Source organism: Manis javanica, chromosome 11 (assembly GCF_040802235.1).
Source record: "Manis javanica isolate MJ-LG chromosome 11, MJ_LKY, whole genome shotgun sequence".
Lineage (NCBI taxonomy): Eukaryota > Metazoa > Chordata > Mammalia > Pholidota > Manidae > Manis > Manis javanica.
Genome location: NC_133166.1, coordinates 101,608,005 through 101,624,595, shown reverse-complemented (window position 1 = coordinate 101,624,595; position 16,591 = coordinate 101,608,005). Strand labels below are relative to the sequence as shown.

Sequence of the window (16,591 nt, the reverse complement as noted above, 5' to 3'; positions counted from 1 at the left end):
TATGCAGGAAAAACACATGGTTTGGAGGATGCCAAGGATGGGAATGGATAGATCGGTGGTCTGGACTGGGTTGGTGGCAGTTGAGATGGAGAAAGCAAATGGATCCGAGACATATTTAGGAGGCAAGGTTGACAGAATGTATTGATTGATTGCTTGATTGGATGGCTTGGGTGGGGTGCTGGTGTCACCACCAGTTCTATTCAGGACACACCGAGTTTAAGGTCTGTGTGATGATCCAAGGAGATGTTCATGTATGTGCCCTGGACCTCGGAGGACAGGCTCGATGCTTCTCTGTGCACTGGCCACTGACCCAGCTGAGACACGTTCTGCAGTCTGGCCTATTTTCTCTTTAAATACGGCTCTCCCTGTTTAAAGATTCTAATGTAGTGTTTCTCCTTGGCTTTTCAGGATTCCGGCCAGGCAATTCCTCTGGTGGTAGAAAGCTGTATCCGGTTTATCAGCAGACATGGTGAGCAGGATGGCAGCCTTAGCACACATTTGTGCTAAGTTGTGGAGAACGCCCAGGAATTCTTTGTAGAGTATAACAGAGATTGACTTCCCATCCTGACATTCTCAGAAAGGGAATAAAATCTTACTTGTTTACATGTTTGCTACCTCAGAGTGGCCACATCTTAGACATCGAGAGAAGCACAGCATACGTTTTGACCCCAGATGCCTCAGCCACTTACCACACGCCCCTTCCTAGCTTGAGCGTCATTGTAAATTACAGCTGCTCTGTGAGTAAGTGCAGCTGGTATGATGTGGTGACAGTACTTTTGCCATTACTCATCGTCTTTGCATGTGTCGGTATCTCCCCCCAACCCCCGCGTAGCCTTGACCATGGTGTGACGTTGGCTTTCTGCATCAGACTGCTGAAAACAACTCAAACAACTCCTTTTGTAACATTGCACAGATTCCTAACCATGTGCACTTTTCCTTCTGGTTTGATCTCACCGGGTAACATCGCCAACAGTTCAGTTAGTAGCTGGTCTTACAGTTGTAGCCAACATTTGAGAGTCTATGGGGGTGGCTCCCTCCCAACCAAAGTCAAATCACACGAAGCCGAACCTCCTACCTTCCATTCCTCACCAGCTCCCAGGCTGGTTCCACAGCATTTAGAGATGGAGATGAGTTGCCAGAGAATCAGTCTCCTGAGTGAAAGAGTGTTTAGAAAGAACAGATATCTGAGCTAGGGCCATGAAGATGTTAGGAATTGGGCATCAGAAATTGTTCTCAGACGCTGTCCAGTCTAGTTAAGGAAGAGGGACAGAGCGACCTTCTTGGAGGTGAGGAAGTATACCGGTCATCACTGCCCCCGATTCAGAGCCGGCCGTTCTCTCCCCCTTCCTTTCCTTCCGCTCTCCCGATAAACTGGGACATTGCTTGGCTTCATCTTTGGCGTAGTAATAGTTTTAGCACGCTTAGGACTCACTCTGCCTAATCAGCTGCAGTTGTTTCATCTTATCTCTACTCACTTGAAGTAACAGTGTTGTATAACAGTTCTGAACAGTCAATAAATATTTATCAAACCCCTGATCAGTGCCGGGCCCCATGCATTACCAAATAGGAAAATGAAAACAGGGATGACAGGCCCTTCCTGTCTTCACCTGGCTTTATGACACAACTGGAAGAAAATAAGTAAGCAAGTTAAATAAGAAGAGCTAAAGGTATAGGAATTCGGAACAGCGGTATAAAAAATTTCAGCAGATAGTAATGATTAATGGTCAGTAGTCAGCAAAGATAAATACAAACTGAGTTCAAGGGAGGAAGAGTTAGTTGTGCCTAAAGGACAAGAGGGAAAGAGAGTCTGAGCTCCTTCCATCCACGCTTCCATTTGTTCATTCATTCAACAAATATATGTTCCTGTCTTCATGAACCTTATTTCTGCTGAAGGATAGGTAAATAGAGCATCAGTTGGTCAGCCGATAAAGAAATAAATTAATATGCAATATGTCAGGTATTGATGAGTGTCATGAAGAAAAGTAAAGCGAAGGGAGGAGATGGAGCATGGAGGGAAGCGACATTGTTCTAGGCAGGTTGTTCAGGGAAAAGGCCTTCAGTCACCTAGGAAGGAACCATCTGAGCAGAGTCCTCAAGGAAGCGAGGAAGTAAACCAAAAGAGTATCTAAGAAAGAGTGTTGGGGAGGGGGAGCAGCAAATGCAGAGATCGCATGCAAGGGCCAGCATGCAGGAGGCCATGTGGCTGGAGTAGAGTGAGTGAAGAGGCGGGTGGCGGGGGTGAGCCAGGGGCCGCCCTCCTAGGGCTTTGTCGGCTAAGGCAGGCGTTTGAATTTTATTTGAGTGGGTTGGGAAGTTGTTGGAGAATCTTGAACAGGGGGTGATCTTTTTAAAGGATCCCAGGCTGCTGCACGGAGATAAGACCATAGGAGGAAACAGGGTGCCACTGCAGTAGCCCAGGGAGACATGCCAGGGGGCTGGACTGGGGTGTTAGCTGTAGAGGAGCTGAGAGCGGACAGGTTCCAGATACCATGGCGTGCATGTACCCGACCCCGGCCCTGTACAGGCATAGTGCAAGAGGAGACACAAGCCTAGCACCTTTCCGTGGGGTGGCTCTGGAGAAGCAGGCATGCTCACATATTGCCGACGGCAATGCAAACCAGTACAACCCTCTTGGAGGGGAATTTGGCAGTATCTCACAAAACTACATATGCACTTACCATCTGATCCAGCAATCCCTGTAGGAATTTTCCCTGAAGAGACACCTCGAAATACATACACACAAGGTTATTTGTTACAGCATCATTTGTGATTGCAAACTATTAGAAACAACCTAAATGACTTTATAGAAGAGCGGTTGAATATGCAATGGTATATCCACAGAGTGGAATATTATGCAACTACAAAAAAGGAATGAGGCCTGTTTCCGTGAAATGACGTGGAAAGATCTCCAGGATACATTGTCAAGTGAAAAAGCAAAGTGTAAAAGAATATCTATAGCATGCTACCTTTCATGTAAGACAGAAGAGGACATAAGAATATACATGTCTCCTCACTTCTATAAGAAGAAATATAGTAAGGATAGATCCAGAAACTATTATTTGATGTTTAATCTATAGGGGGTGGAGTGAAAAGGGGTGAAAAGAATGGGAAATGGGAGGAAAGTGACATTTCTCTGGGTATTCCCTTTTAGTAAAATTTTGACTTTTAGAGCTAAATTTGTATTTCCCATACTCAAAAGATAAACAAATAGATAAAGCAAGGATATGGGTAAAACCCAAAATGGAATACAAACAGTAACAAATAAATCTAACTGTATTACAAATGAATGACATAACCACACTAAGCAGAAGAGGAAGAAAATAATCTATAACTTAAGAACACTGTATTTGATTCTACACTGTATGTCTGAAGACAAAAAGCTCTAAACAAATTGTGTACAGTAGTTGATCATTTTTTTAAATCACAGGGATATGGGCTAGCAATTCTGAAGTTATTTTATGTGTGTGCTAGGATTGAACATATAGAGAAACATATTGTTGATTTCAAGGGAAAAAAAACTTAATACTACATAGTAGCTATTCAAAAAACATTTGTTTAGCTAAATAATTTTCCCCAAAAGGGACTCAAGGTATTCCTGAACTCCCAAAGGTTCATGGTTAAAGGTTTTGTGTGTATGCATTTAATGCGGATAGCGTGCACAACTTTTGTCAGTCCCAAAGGGTCTTGGCCCACGAACGGCTGGAATGTGTACATCCTTACTATCTTCACGGCCCCTGGGAGGTAGGGTTGAGTCCCCCTTGTATGGATGAGAAGGCTGAGGCTCGTCTGTGTCAGGATGATCCAGGAATACTCAAAGGAGGGGAAGGGATGTGAGGAATACCTTCAGACTGAATCAGGACGGGAAAACCCCACCATGTTCAAGGGGTAGGGAGCGAAGTAATGTGAGCTGGAAGGGGTGGTGTGGAAGTCAGCTCAAGAATTCTCTGGGAGAGCACAAAATGGAAGGTTTTGTACCTTTTCCCAATAACTCACCCAAATCTGATGGGTTTTATATTTATACTTTTATGTTTGTGTCACTAAGATGAAATGAAAAAGCTCATGGATGTGTTAGGTTAGTTATATGAGGCCTTACCTGTAACTATAATAGAAAGCCAACTGCTTTTCCCCTTTCACTTTCCGGAAACTACTATGTATTAATATTTCTACCTTCAGAATCATCAGATTAGACACACTAAAGATGCTGCCTGTTGAGCAAGAACACACAGTAGCCCTAAAGCAAAGGTCCTCGAGGGAAACCAGCCCAAAGCAGCCTCAGGGTCTCAGGCCTGCTGCCCGACTTCCCATAAACTCCCCTCTGACTTCTTCTTGTCCCGGGCCCGTGGGCAGACACAGCTTTTCCCTGGTGATCTGATCTACCAAAAAGTAACGAGATGATGCTCTCAAGAGCAAGTTGTTGGCTTCGTCAACAATGCCGAGTAGAACGTGCCAAGTAGGCAGTCCCTGAGATGACATTTCCTTGTATTATTATACCATGTTTTTGACAAGTTTACTATGTGACTATTTCTGTCAGAACACTTGCTATTTACATTTTGCGTTTAAATGATATTATCTGGTCTTTATATCCCAGTTGTAATTAATATGGTTCTATTACATTGATACTAATGGGGTTTTCATAGTGCCTGCCATTCTGTGAGGAATGTTCTGGAGATTCCCTTAGAGGAACAGACAACTTATGTCCTATTATAAATTTCCCTGCTTGCTTCTTAGTATCGCTTCAACTGGATTCAGGATTTCAGCCTAGCGTGTTGTGGTTTATCTTCAAAGATCTATCTGATAGACTCCAGTCACAGCCTCACTGAGAGGGTGCCCCTAAAACACTGCACAAGCCTAGTGTTACTCGTTTGTTTCCTGAAAAGAAATTTGAGATTTCTCTGATGTGTCAGTTTTATAGATTGTAACATAACAGGGGGACTTTGACAAAATGCCCAAGTTTGAGACCCAAGGCTCCTGAGAAACGCTGGTTAGGCCTGATGTGATGGAAGATGCCAGGGTCATGCACTCGTGATGCGCTGCCTGGATCTCTTACCAGTTTCGCATTTGCCTCTGTGGTGCTCTCTTTAAGCCGCATCCATGTCCGGGCTCACAGATGGGTTCCGCCCTCCCTGCGCTTTCAACTCTGGTGGGCCTCACAAGGTTGGCTTTGCGGAATGAGCGCGCCGTGACATCCAGAGGCTGGGGTTTGCATCCTAGCTCTGTGACCTGAGGCTGGGCATTGCTCATCAATCCCTTCATCTAGAAAATGTGCTTTCTTGTAACCCCTACCTTACTGGCTGTGGTGAGGACCAGTTGATTTATTTATATGAAAGCATTTCTTATCAATGATCACTACAAGTGCATCATTTTTTATGATTATTTCTACACTCTAACAAAACCCAAAAGATCAAAGTTTTCATGCACAGTGTCATGTCATAACATTCATGCATGTTCATCTTGAGCATAAAGCTGCAGTCAAGGACCAGTAGCAGGCTCAGTGTCTGGCAATATAGTCTGTTGACTGGTCACTTATCTTTTCATGACCTTTCATTTTTCTAAGTATTCAAAGCATTGTGCCTTAGAGCAGCTGAACAGTGTAATAACTACAGCAATAATTATAGAAGACCTTAGGAACTCCTCTGAGAGTATCTGATGGCTTGCCTACCATATCCCCAGTTCCCAGCTCCGGCCCCTGGGTGATGATAAGGCGCCGGGGGTCACTTCTCCACTTTGCAGGTGGGAACGGAGAGGCAGAGGCAGGAAGCTGTCTCTTTAGTCTCCCTTGGAATCAGAAACGGAGCTGGCTGCAGACATGTTTCCCATCAAGTCTCTGACCTGGCACATGCTCTGGGCTAGCGCCCTGTGTCCATTCCAGCAACTTGCCCAACATGGGTGCCCAGTGCTTTCTCCTTGGCCTGGAGAAGAGAGACGGGGTGTGAATGTCCACTGGCTGGGGGAAACAGGCATTCAACTATGTGCGGAGATGTGCTTATGAATTTGCTTTTTCTTCCCCTTGATTACTTTCCCCCATCTTTCTAGGATTACAGCATGAAGGAATTTTCCGGGTGTCAGGATCCCAGGTGGAAGTGAATGACATCAAAAACGCCTTTGAGAGAGGTGAAGAAACAGCCTTGAAGACAAACACTTGCCGGTCCCCTGAGATACTGGTTCCATCCCTTCTCCTCGAGAGGTGCCCCGAGCTTAGCAAGCCCGCTTGCCTCCCTCTTCAGCCCAGGACCCGCTCTCTTGTAGACATCATCCCCCTAGCTATGCCAGGAGGTGCCACGGCACATCCCCGCTCCTCTGCTCGGCCCCATCCCTCCTGCCTCTGTCCTGTGGATGATCTGCCCAAAACCCAGGAAGTTAACTGAGATCTGAGCAGCCCATGGCTTCGTCCAGAGCCCTTGGTGGCCGTTAGTACGAAGGCTGATGCGCCTGTTCATCGCGGCCCATGTATTATCTCGTGGGCTGTTACGGTAATGGGCAAGCTTTGGCAATCTCCGTCACTGTAATGGATATATATAGTTCCAATTTGAGGTTGGTCCTATCATTAAATCTAATTACATCTGATACGAAATTTCCCCTAGGGAGCTCCTCCAGCATGGTTGTTCTCCTGTAAGGAGGCGTCCTTTGTTGCGGGCCAGGAGGAGGGAGAGCTAGTCAGAGGGGTGGCCTCGTGGCCTCCTTTTCCTTCCCCAGGGGCTCAGCCCTAGCCTGGTTTCAGAATTCTTGTGAGAGAGCCAGTTGCTGCGTCCCATCCCCAGCCCAGCCCATAGGGAACGTCGCTGAGCTAGTCTGGCACTAGCAAATCTATGCTAAGGGACAGTTGTGTCGCTCCCACGGCCCTGGGGCCCCTGAGCCCGAGCGGTCTTTATCCAGTCCCTGGTCCGCCGTGCTGGTGGCCACCGCCCCGGAGAATGCTGACAGCCGTGATGAGGCCGCCCTTCCCTTCCACCTCTGCTCCGTCCTGTGTGTTTCTCCCTCTCACTCTCTCTCTCTTCTGGGGGTCTTGCTCATCCTCAGGAGAGGACCCCCTGGCTGGGGATCAGAACGACCACGACATGGACTCCATAGCCGGTGTCCTGAAGCTTCACTTCCGGGGGCTGGAGCACCCTCTCTTCCCCAAGGACATCTTCCACGACCTGATGGCCTGTGTCAGTAAGTACCCTTCTTGCCTCAGACTGGCTTCTGGGCCAGAGCACCTCGTGGCCTCAGACATCAGACATGAGGGATGCATATATTTAATCACCCACAGAACTCTCCATTTTCCGTGGCGTCTTTTCTTTCCTCATCAGCTTCCCGGCGATGTTCCCTTTTCTCCCTCGCCTCAGTGAAGCTTCTCCTCCTGCCCTCGCTTCTTCATCCCCTGGTTGGGGAGGAAGGAGAATGGCTTTTCAGTAAGAGTTTAGGACCAGCAGTCAGAACGCCTGGCCTTTTCTTTCTGATCCACCTCAAACTCCTTCGCTTTGCTAGGCTCCATCGTTTTCTGATAAAATATATTTACATTCACATATAAAACGGTCCTTTTTGGTTTTTGGAAGTTTATATGTTAGTGCCTGTGCTGTTTATGAAACAAAGGGAGAAGGCATAGATGTTGCAGAAATTTCCTACTTCTTGCTTTAAACATGGCTTGGCTTGCCTGTTAGATGTTTTAGTATGTGTTCTTCCTGGAATAAGCCTCCGCACATTCAAAAGTAGCAATATGATATTTTCCCAGAGAGAGAGACATAGTCTCTACTTCATCCTTCTTAGAGGTTCTCTGCCTCATACTCTAAAATTTGGCACTTGAAAAGCTGTTCCTGGCCATTTAGTTTACCTCATTATATTGGAACCTCATATATAATATAATAGCCTCATATAGTGGAACATATATTGGATTGTTTTCCACAGAAAGTTGGCTTAACACCAGGTCATCCTGCAACCAGTCCTCCTTGGAATGATGGCTCCAGAGGCTGGAGAAGGCAGTGCCTTTGAAATGGAGAAAAGAGCCTTCCCCCCAGATTGACCAGGGTCTCCTGACCCCAGCTTTCCGGGGGGGAAGTTTTCCCCAGTTTGGCCTAGTATCTGCCCTGAGCACTGTTCCTCTATGCTTTTCACAGAGAGAAAGTCCCAGAGCATTCAGAAAGCTCTCTTGCTTTATTTTTTGACCGACTATTTGTGGGAATCTTCTGGAAATGAGCTCTGTGGGTGATTAATATATGCATCCCTCATGTCCGATGTCTTCTTCTAGGACTGGGCCTAGGTAGGATATCTGAAGTGGCCTGGTGATACCAAGACAGTGCAAGAGAACTTGGCTGCCCAATTCTCCCCTTGAGATGTGCTTTTTTCCACTGCTCCCCATTCCTTTTTCATGCAAAGGCCCTCACAGAAAATGACAGTATCCACACAGCTCACTGTGGAGGTGGGAAGGCTGGCCACAGTGAGACCACTAGCTAGGGCCTTACCTGTAATACTCTGTCCACAGCACAAGAGTCAAGAAGCTTCTCCGGTCTTCTCCCCAGCCATCACTACTTAAACAAGGGCTGCCATTCCTTGCCTCTGGCCACATTCTATGCATCCCCACTGCGAATAAGGGAGGGGGAAGATAGATAAGCCAGGCTTGTCCAGAGGATGCCCGTGTACCTGCATGTATAAACCTTCCCAGCCTCTCTCCCACCCCACACATGGGCTAAGCAGTCACAGCAGGTTTATGGACAGTTCCTTGTCTGTGGTTGTTTTACTAAGAAGGTGGTAGATGCTTGGGGAGCATCTCCGAGCCCTTTTGTGCCCCACTTTTACCTTAACTCCTGCATGGGTAAGTGTCCAGAGCCCAGCATGTGCCCCGTCACAGCAGCCCGGCTTCAAGGAGCCGCAGGGACGGACCTCCTAACACTGCGCCCATGCTATGTGGCCTTGACCAGCCAGTCCCGGTATTGCTCCTGCTGATAGGGAGGGCCTGCTGACCATTCCTCCCCTGGATCTCAGTCACAGTGGAAGATAACACATGACTTCCTTCTTTCAGCAATGGACAACCTGCAAGAGAGAGCTCTGCATATCCGGAAAGTCCTCCTGGTCCTGCCCAAAACCACTCTGATTATCATGAGATACCTCTTTGCCTTCCTCAATCAGTGAGTACACTTCCTAGCAAGCAGTGGGCCCAGGCCTTGGCTTCAGCCACTGGAAGTTTCCATACACACCTATGTCGATTCATCTAGCCCAACAGACATTTACTGAACACCGTCCCTGTGCTGGACTCAGTGGTAGGCTGTGAGAATACACGGTGAAATGAGAGACCGAGGCCTGATATCATTCAGCTCACATTCCAGGGTAGGAGACACATAACAGGTATGGCAGGTGGTAGTAAGTGCTTAGGAAAAAAATAAGAGAGGGCAAGTCAGGAGATAAAGAGCGGGGGTCTGAATGGGGGCAGGGGTGAACAGGGAGAGCCACTGAGGGGCGGAGTCAGCAGAAGTCTCTCTGAGAAGATAGTATACGAGTAGCAGCCTAAACGGAATGAAGAAGAAGCCAAAGACCGCCGAACCCTGAGAGTCGTGGTAATCACAGGTTTGGATTTGGGGAGCCATTGGACGGTTTTAAGCAGAAGAGTGTTGTGATCTGATCTCCGCAGAGTTTTTGAAACCTACCAACTGCTTTGTGGAGAAGTTCCCGTAGGGGAAGCAGGGAGACCTGGTCAGAAGTCACTGTCTGGTCTCGGCCAGGGCTGTCAGTGGCTTAGACTGGGAGGTAGTGATAGAGAGCGTGAGGAAGGGTGCGCTTTGGGATCTACTTTGAACGTAGCATTGACAAGGCTTCCTGATGGGGGAGGATGTAGCGTGTAAGGAAACAGGGAGATTCTAAACTTTTGCCATGAGCAACAGGGAACTTAGATGCCATTCGTGGAGTCTGGGGAGGGTCAGGGCTCAGGACAGGGTGTCAGCATGGGCAGGTTCATTTGAGATCCTGTCGGGCCTCCAAGGAGAGATTCTAAGGGGCAGCTGACCGTGGGAATCTAATGCTCAGGGAGGTAATGGAGTGGACGTACCCGTCTGGAGGCCTCGGCGGCAGTGGTTCTCAGTTGCTGAGCCAGGCAGTGAGTGCAGCCAGAAAAGACGTCTGAGGACCGGAGGGGCCTTGGGCTTGGACGAGGCATTTCTTCCTTTCAGCAAGTGTGTCCTCGCTCCGGGCAGGCAAAGGGGTCCCCACGTGGCAGCGAAGGCAACAGGCGAGGACACGTGACCCTCATAGTGCCCCTGTCTTCTCACGTTGCTTTTGCCCCAGCATCTCCGGCAAAAGCCTAGACTGAGGCCATAGATGGGCAGCCTGAGGGCAGACCAGGCCCTTCCTTTCTGTCCACTGTGTCCTGAAAACACTGAAATATTTCAATATTGGGGGATTTTACTTAAAAATATCTAGATTTCTAGCTTCTCTTGAAAACACCATTAGGTCTGACACTAGGGAACCTGCATTCACGCGTGGCAGGTTCCATGTGGTGTAAGGGCTGCTCCCGAGATGAGGCAGGCACAGTTGACCACAGTCCCCGGCCTTCCCCGGTCCCCCCCAGTCCCAGGGCTGAACTCAGTTGCCATTTGGTGCCACTCTCGCTTTATGGTTTTTCATATAGAGGAGAAACATTTCTCTAGATCCACAAATCTATCCAAAGGACACAAAAATTAGACCAAGGGGCTAGGCTGTTTTAGCACATATTTCTTTATGAGAAATGAAGTGTCTTCCTAGTCGGTTTGGACTCTGCTTTGAAAGAAGACAAATTTCAGTGTATTAGATTGCTTACCAGCTCATGGTGAGCCTGGCCCTCTAGGCATCTAGGTTAGCCATCGCTGCCTGAGACCTTTCTGGGGCATCCACACCGTCCGTTAGCCCTGTTGCTGGCCCTGCAGAGCGACAGAGGGTCGTGGCTCTGCAGCCTGCCTCCTCCATGTGGCTGTGGCTGCGCCATTCAGTAGCCAAGCCGGACTCAGCACGACTCCCTTTGAGTTCAGACCCCTCATGACTCACACAGGTGTCCACGTGCTGCCCACTGCAGGCTGGCGGAAATGGAAACCCTGGTAGTGAGTCTCACACTGGTCAGGCCCTCAGGGTCACCAGGCCCTGTCTCCATCATTGACTGATACCTGCCCTCAAAGTGAGCCTACTCTGCACCCCCGGGGCAAGGAGTGTGATGGTGGTGGGTAAGCTGGCAGGCAGCAGGCAGGCCTAGGGTGGCTGCGTAAGCACAGTGGCCTCATTCTCTTCCACTAATGGTGGGGGGAGGGGGACTGTTGGGGGTCGGGGGTGTGGAGAAGAGGAGGAGAAAACAAGAGTAAGCACCGTGTAGAGCTGGAGATGGTGGCCACTGTTCAAAGAGACATGGGAATTGTACCAATTCTAATGATGACTGATTTTTTTTCTGGTTAAAAAAAGATTAATTTGTGCCCCCAGTTTGGAAAGGTTCTGTCTGGACTTTTCTTTCACAAGGAGTGTAGTGGCTTCTCTATGCAGATGGACAAGTAAGATTTTGGTTGGGTGGTCTTGGAGACTCACCAATGCTCACATATGTATTCACTTAATACATATTTATTAAGCACCTGCTGTGTGCCAGGCTCTGTTTTGGGTGTTGGCTAGGTAGGAGTGCCCCAAACAGTCAAGGTCTCTACCCTCAGGCAGTTTATGTTTTATTGGAGGAAGATAGACCAAACCAATAAGGACACATGTCACATGTCAGAGGAAAAGTGCCGTAGAGGAAAATAAAGCAGGTGTGGGACTGGAGAGCACCAGAGGTTGGGTGAGGGTTTACTCTTTAATGTACAGTGGTCAGGGGACACCTCACTGAGCAGGTGACAGTGGGAACAGTGTTCAGAAGCCACGTAGAGAAGGGTTTCAAGAAGGTGTGATAACTGAGTTAAAGGTGCTACACGTCTACTAAGAAAGGGCTGAGGAGTGACTTAGCAGCATGGATATCATTGGTGAACCTAACCAGAGTGGTCTTGGTGGAGTGGAAGAGATAAATCCTGAGGGTATTGGTCCCAGAGAGCAGGGTTAGTGGTGAGTAAATGGCGGCAGATCCACGTAGTGGGAGAGTACTCAGCCCTCAGAAGGAATGAGGTTCCTTCTGAGGCTACCACACAGAGGAGCCACTGAAGAAGCCACATACAGAAGACCAGAGAGTGTGTGATTCCATTTCTGTGAAGTCCCAGAGCCAGCAGATAATAGAGATAGGACGCAGATTCGTGTAGCTAAGGGCTGGGGTAGGGGGAAATGGGGAGGACTGCTTAGAGGCTATAGGGTTTCTTTAGGGGCAACAAAAAATGTTCTGGACAAGACAGTCGTGAAGAATAGTTACACAATATTGTGGCCATGCTAAATGACACTGAATTGTATGCTTTAAAATGGTAGACTTTATGTCATATGTATTTTACCACAATAGAGAGGGCGAGAGGGAAGAGATGGCACCTCAGTGCGCTAAGGCTGCGAGAACAAAGGACCAAAGACTGAGCAGCTTGAACACTGGAAATTAATTTTCTCACCATTCAGGGGGTTGGAAGTCCAAGATTAAGGTGTCGGCAGGGTCATTCCTGGTGAGGACTCTTTGCTCGGCTTGTGGACGGCCATCTTCTCATTGTGTCCCCTCTGTGCCCAGGAGAGGGAAGAGCTCTGGTGTCTCTTCCTCCGCTTATAAGGACACAGCTTGTGTTGGATTGGGGCCCCATCCTAGGACCTCGTTCAACCTTGCTTATCTCCTTAAAGGCTGTCATCTCTAAATACAGTCATATTGGGGGTTATGGCTTCAGCATGTGAATTTGTGGGGGAGTTGGGGTGAGGAGCACAATTCAGTTCACACCAGAAGGGTTAAAGAATAATCAGAGAGCAGGTACAGACAACATCCAGAGAATTTTATTGTAGAGGAGAGAAATAGGGCAGTAATTTGGTGTGGATGTGGGGTTGAGAGGAATTTTTTAAGATTGGCGATCTTGGTGCATGTTGATATACTGGTGGGAAAGACCCACTGGAGAAGAAAAACTGGTGGTGAAGGAGGGGCCAGGGCAGCTGCTGGAGTGATGGGCTTCGGAGGAATCCCCTGCAGGGGAGGACGGCCGAGCGCGAGGCTACAGAAGCAGGTCGGTTGATAGACGTGGGGAGCGCGGAGGATGAGGACAGGCGGGGCTATAGGTGGGAGTGGCCTCGAAAGGACCATCAGAAAGAATTCACCGGAATGACCTTTCACTTCTTGTCCCTCAGAGAGCCTTCTGGGGACGTCGGGGAAGGCTGTTAAATCATGGATTTGCAGAGGGAAGCTGTGTGCCTCCCGTCATGAAAGCTTTTAAAGCCCCATGGGTTCTCAGCCCCGCCTTTTGCCTGGGGCTGTGGCCCAAAATACAATTTCTCTTCCCCGCTTTCAAACCTAAAATCAACCCTGATGCACACTATCTTATCCAGAGTCTCTTGGTTGTTGCCAAACCCTGGGACCTGTGAAGTTGGAGATTTTTAAGAAATGTTTTGTATTTAAAGCAGCCTGTTCTAAGCGTAGTGCTCTAAGGACTTAGGATTTTAATTTGGGAGTCTTGAGTCCTCAGCTTGTTAGGTAATGGCTGTCGGGAGAAAACTGGCTAGGCTCTTGTCAATCATTTACTGCCAAATGTTGGCAGCCCAGCTTCCTGTTCCCCGACTAGAAGAGAGGGTCCTCTGTCAAGAAGCGATGCCAGAAAATATTTAAAGAACAGCATGTGTGTGCCAGGCACCCTGCTCAGGGCTTTGCACGTGAGACCTCACTGAGGCTTTCCAACAAAAAGCTTTTTTCCAACAAAAACGACCTCACTGAAGCTTTCCTGCAAAAGAGGCCTAAACCACCCCTGGTTTCCAAGGAAGAAACCAGGAGACTAGAACGAAGTCATGCAACTGTTAAGTGATGGAGCAAGGACTCAAAATTAGGCCCATTTGAGTCTGAAATCCTTGGCATATTCTGTTTTTCATTTTTAATTTAATCAGAGAGACAAATGCACATCATTAAAAAGTAAAAAGACCAGAAAAGTACATGACAAAACACAAGTTTCCCTGATTTCCTCATTCTCCTCAGGAAGCCTGTGTTCCACTGCTCTGAACCTTGTTAAGGTGCACAAAAGGTGAGTTCACATCAACCAGGAGAATTCATTAGGGTTATGGATGGAAACTACAGAAATGCAGTACAACTCTTAGAGGAGATGACATGTATATAAGTCAACACCAAAAAAAAATCTTCTTTGAAGAGAGAGCTGTTACCGGTATTATCCATTTTAGGTACTTCAAAAACAAAACTCCGGTATTTGAGTTCTTATACTAGGTACAGCCTTCAGGGCCTCCAAGGGTTATTAGCACCATTATATTTCATATGAAATTGTGTACATTTGTATGTGCACATGTGTGAATTTTGCTGGAGAGAGAATCTCTACTTTTTGATTGAATTCTTGAAGGAGCTGTGTCCCGTAATTAGTTAAGACCTCTGGCTTTTGCCCCTGAACCTAGGTGTTCCCACTGCAGACTGAAGGAGGGAGAGGATCTTGGTCTTTACTTTAGTGGGAGTAAGAAGTGGACCTGGACCCACGAGACCCCAGGCCACCAGATGTGTCCTCCTCAAGCCCCTGATCAGTGCAGCCACCTGTGCATGGGACAGTCCTTGCCGTAGAAGGCCCGGCACGGTTTCTGGTCTCCATAGAGCTTTGCCTGGAACTGAGCACTGGGGCTTACTTCCCTTTGACCACCAGGCTTCCCAGAAACTACTGGTTTTCTTTCATGTTACCAGAATGTCGTCAGTCACACTAGATAAACAGGGCCTTCTTCTTCCTGGTCCCTCCATGACACCAGGAACTGACCAACCTGGAGTCAACTACAGCTTTAGTCTTGTGGCACCTTATGCCTCAGTTGTTCCCGCCTAGGTTGCCAAGGTAACTATCTCTCCTGTCTCTCTGCAGTTTTTATTTGACTTAAGATGTAGATTTGGAAACTTCTCCCAGCCTTTTCTGAATCTCTGCTCTCTTTTAACTCAGGCCAGGGAAGGATTGTAAAATTGAATCTTTAAGGCCTCTTATAAAGCATTCCAAGCCACCGAGACCAGTAAGGTCACCCGTCACTGACCTCCCTGCGTCCGACTGGGTCTAGAGGACAGCGGCCGTGCCCCTGTTCACTTCCACTGGACCACTTCTCAGGTCCGGCAGTGATTCCCTGAGGGGGACAGGGACGTACCAGGAACTTCGGTAGAGGAGAGAACCGCTGAGTTAGAGAGACAGCTTGGTAATTCAAGTCTGAATACAGGACACTCTAGAAATGAACTCTGTCCAGTTCGAAAGACCAGCTACAAACTTTGGTTCAGCTTCAGGGTCTGTCAGCGTCTGCTGCTGGGGACTTCCGGCCGACACCTATGGGGAAGACAGATCTCCTCAGCAGAGGGGGATACATCCACGGCTGGCCAAGCCCTCAATGCTGGACAGACAGGCAGAAACCAGGGGTGCCATTAGGCACCGCGGCTCGCCAAAGCACTGGGGCTGAGCCGGTGTGGGAGGTGTGGCCAGAGCAGCTGCTGGCTAAAAAAGGGCGAGTTTCCAGAATAAATAAATACCTGACAATGAAGTCAGACTGCATCCAGAAGAAGCCCGAGCAGAAGCTGGACGGCGTGTTGACCTTTTCCTGAGTAAATCCTGAATGCAGTGACAGAGGAGGATATTATGAAAACGGGAACAGTTGCATTAGCAGTTCAGAAGGAAATTCACTGGCTTGATGGAGTATAAAAACTAAGCTCATCAGTTGGCTTTTTCTTTTCAATACGTCTCAAGCTTAAGGTGAAATGTCCCCAGTAATTTTATGATTTTGCTCTGCAAGAAGGTACACAACACTCGATGCCTGTGTCTTCTGACCGTGTCACTGCCAGGGAAGCCTAAGGGGTGCCATCTGCCCTGTCGGCCTAGCGGATCGGTCGGCGGGGCCGTATCCAGCCCTGCAGAGTGCTATCTCCTAGCGGCAGTGAATGTTTGGTGGATGAGGTCTGCGACGCGGTAATGGGGTGGCAAGTAGGGTTTGAATTGGGAGGAGGGGCGATCCCTGCCAGGAGGTTCCCCACTTTGCCTCCTTGGCTCCTGAACGACCATCCTGGTGGCCATTCTCCTGCCCCAGGCCCCACTGGCTTTCTAGAAGGGCTCTGATGCCTGGAAAGGTACGTGGTGATGGGTGGAACCCCTCTGGCTCTTGGAGGGCCTCCGTGATTGTGTTCCTGGGCATTCACGTGCGTGCTTCCAAGCCTGTACCCTCTCCCTTCTCCCACAGTTTATCACAGTTCAGTGAAGAAAACATGATGGACCCCTACAACCTTGCCATCTGCTTCGGGCCCTCGCTGATGTCAGTGCCTGAGGGCCACGACCAGGTGTCCTGCCAAGCACACGTGAATGAGCTGATCAAAACCATCATCATCCAGCACGAGAACATCTTCCCGAACCCCAGGGAGCTGGAGGGGCCCGTCTACAGCAGAGGAGGAAGCACCGAGGATTACTGGTAGGGGCTCGGGGCTGGGGGAGGGGCGGCGTCACCAACACATGAGGTCGGGGTCAGACGGCCGAACAAGACCGAAAGGAGAGCACCCAGCCCCTCCCGGCCCCCCACT

The 16,591-nt window shown here is 48.6% G+C and overlaps 1 protein-coding gene across 11 annotated transcripts in view; it reads left to right on the top strand.

The window, feature by feature from the left end:
* SRGAP2 (SLIT-ROBO Rho GTPase activating protein 2) overlaps positions 1–16,591 on the top strand; it is a 225,303-nt gene that overhangs the window by 192,145 nt on the left and 16,567 nt on the right. For all 11 annotated transcript variants that reach the window (XM_017648950.3, XM_017648947.3, XM_017648948.3 and 8 more), the window contains 5 exons: positions 409–469; positions 6,034–6,111; positions 7,018–7,152; positions 8,996–9,101; positions 16,258–16,482. In XM_017648950.3, coding sequence (XP_017504439.2) covers positions 409–469; positions 6,034–6,111; positions 7,018–7,152; positions 8,996–9,101; positions 16,258–16,482 — 605 coding nt within the window. The remainder of the gene's footprint in view (positions 1–408; positions 470–6,033; positions 6,112–7,017; positions 7,153–8,995; positions 9,102–16,257; positions 16,483–16,591) is intronic.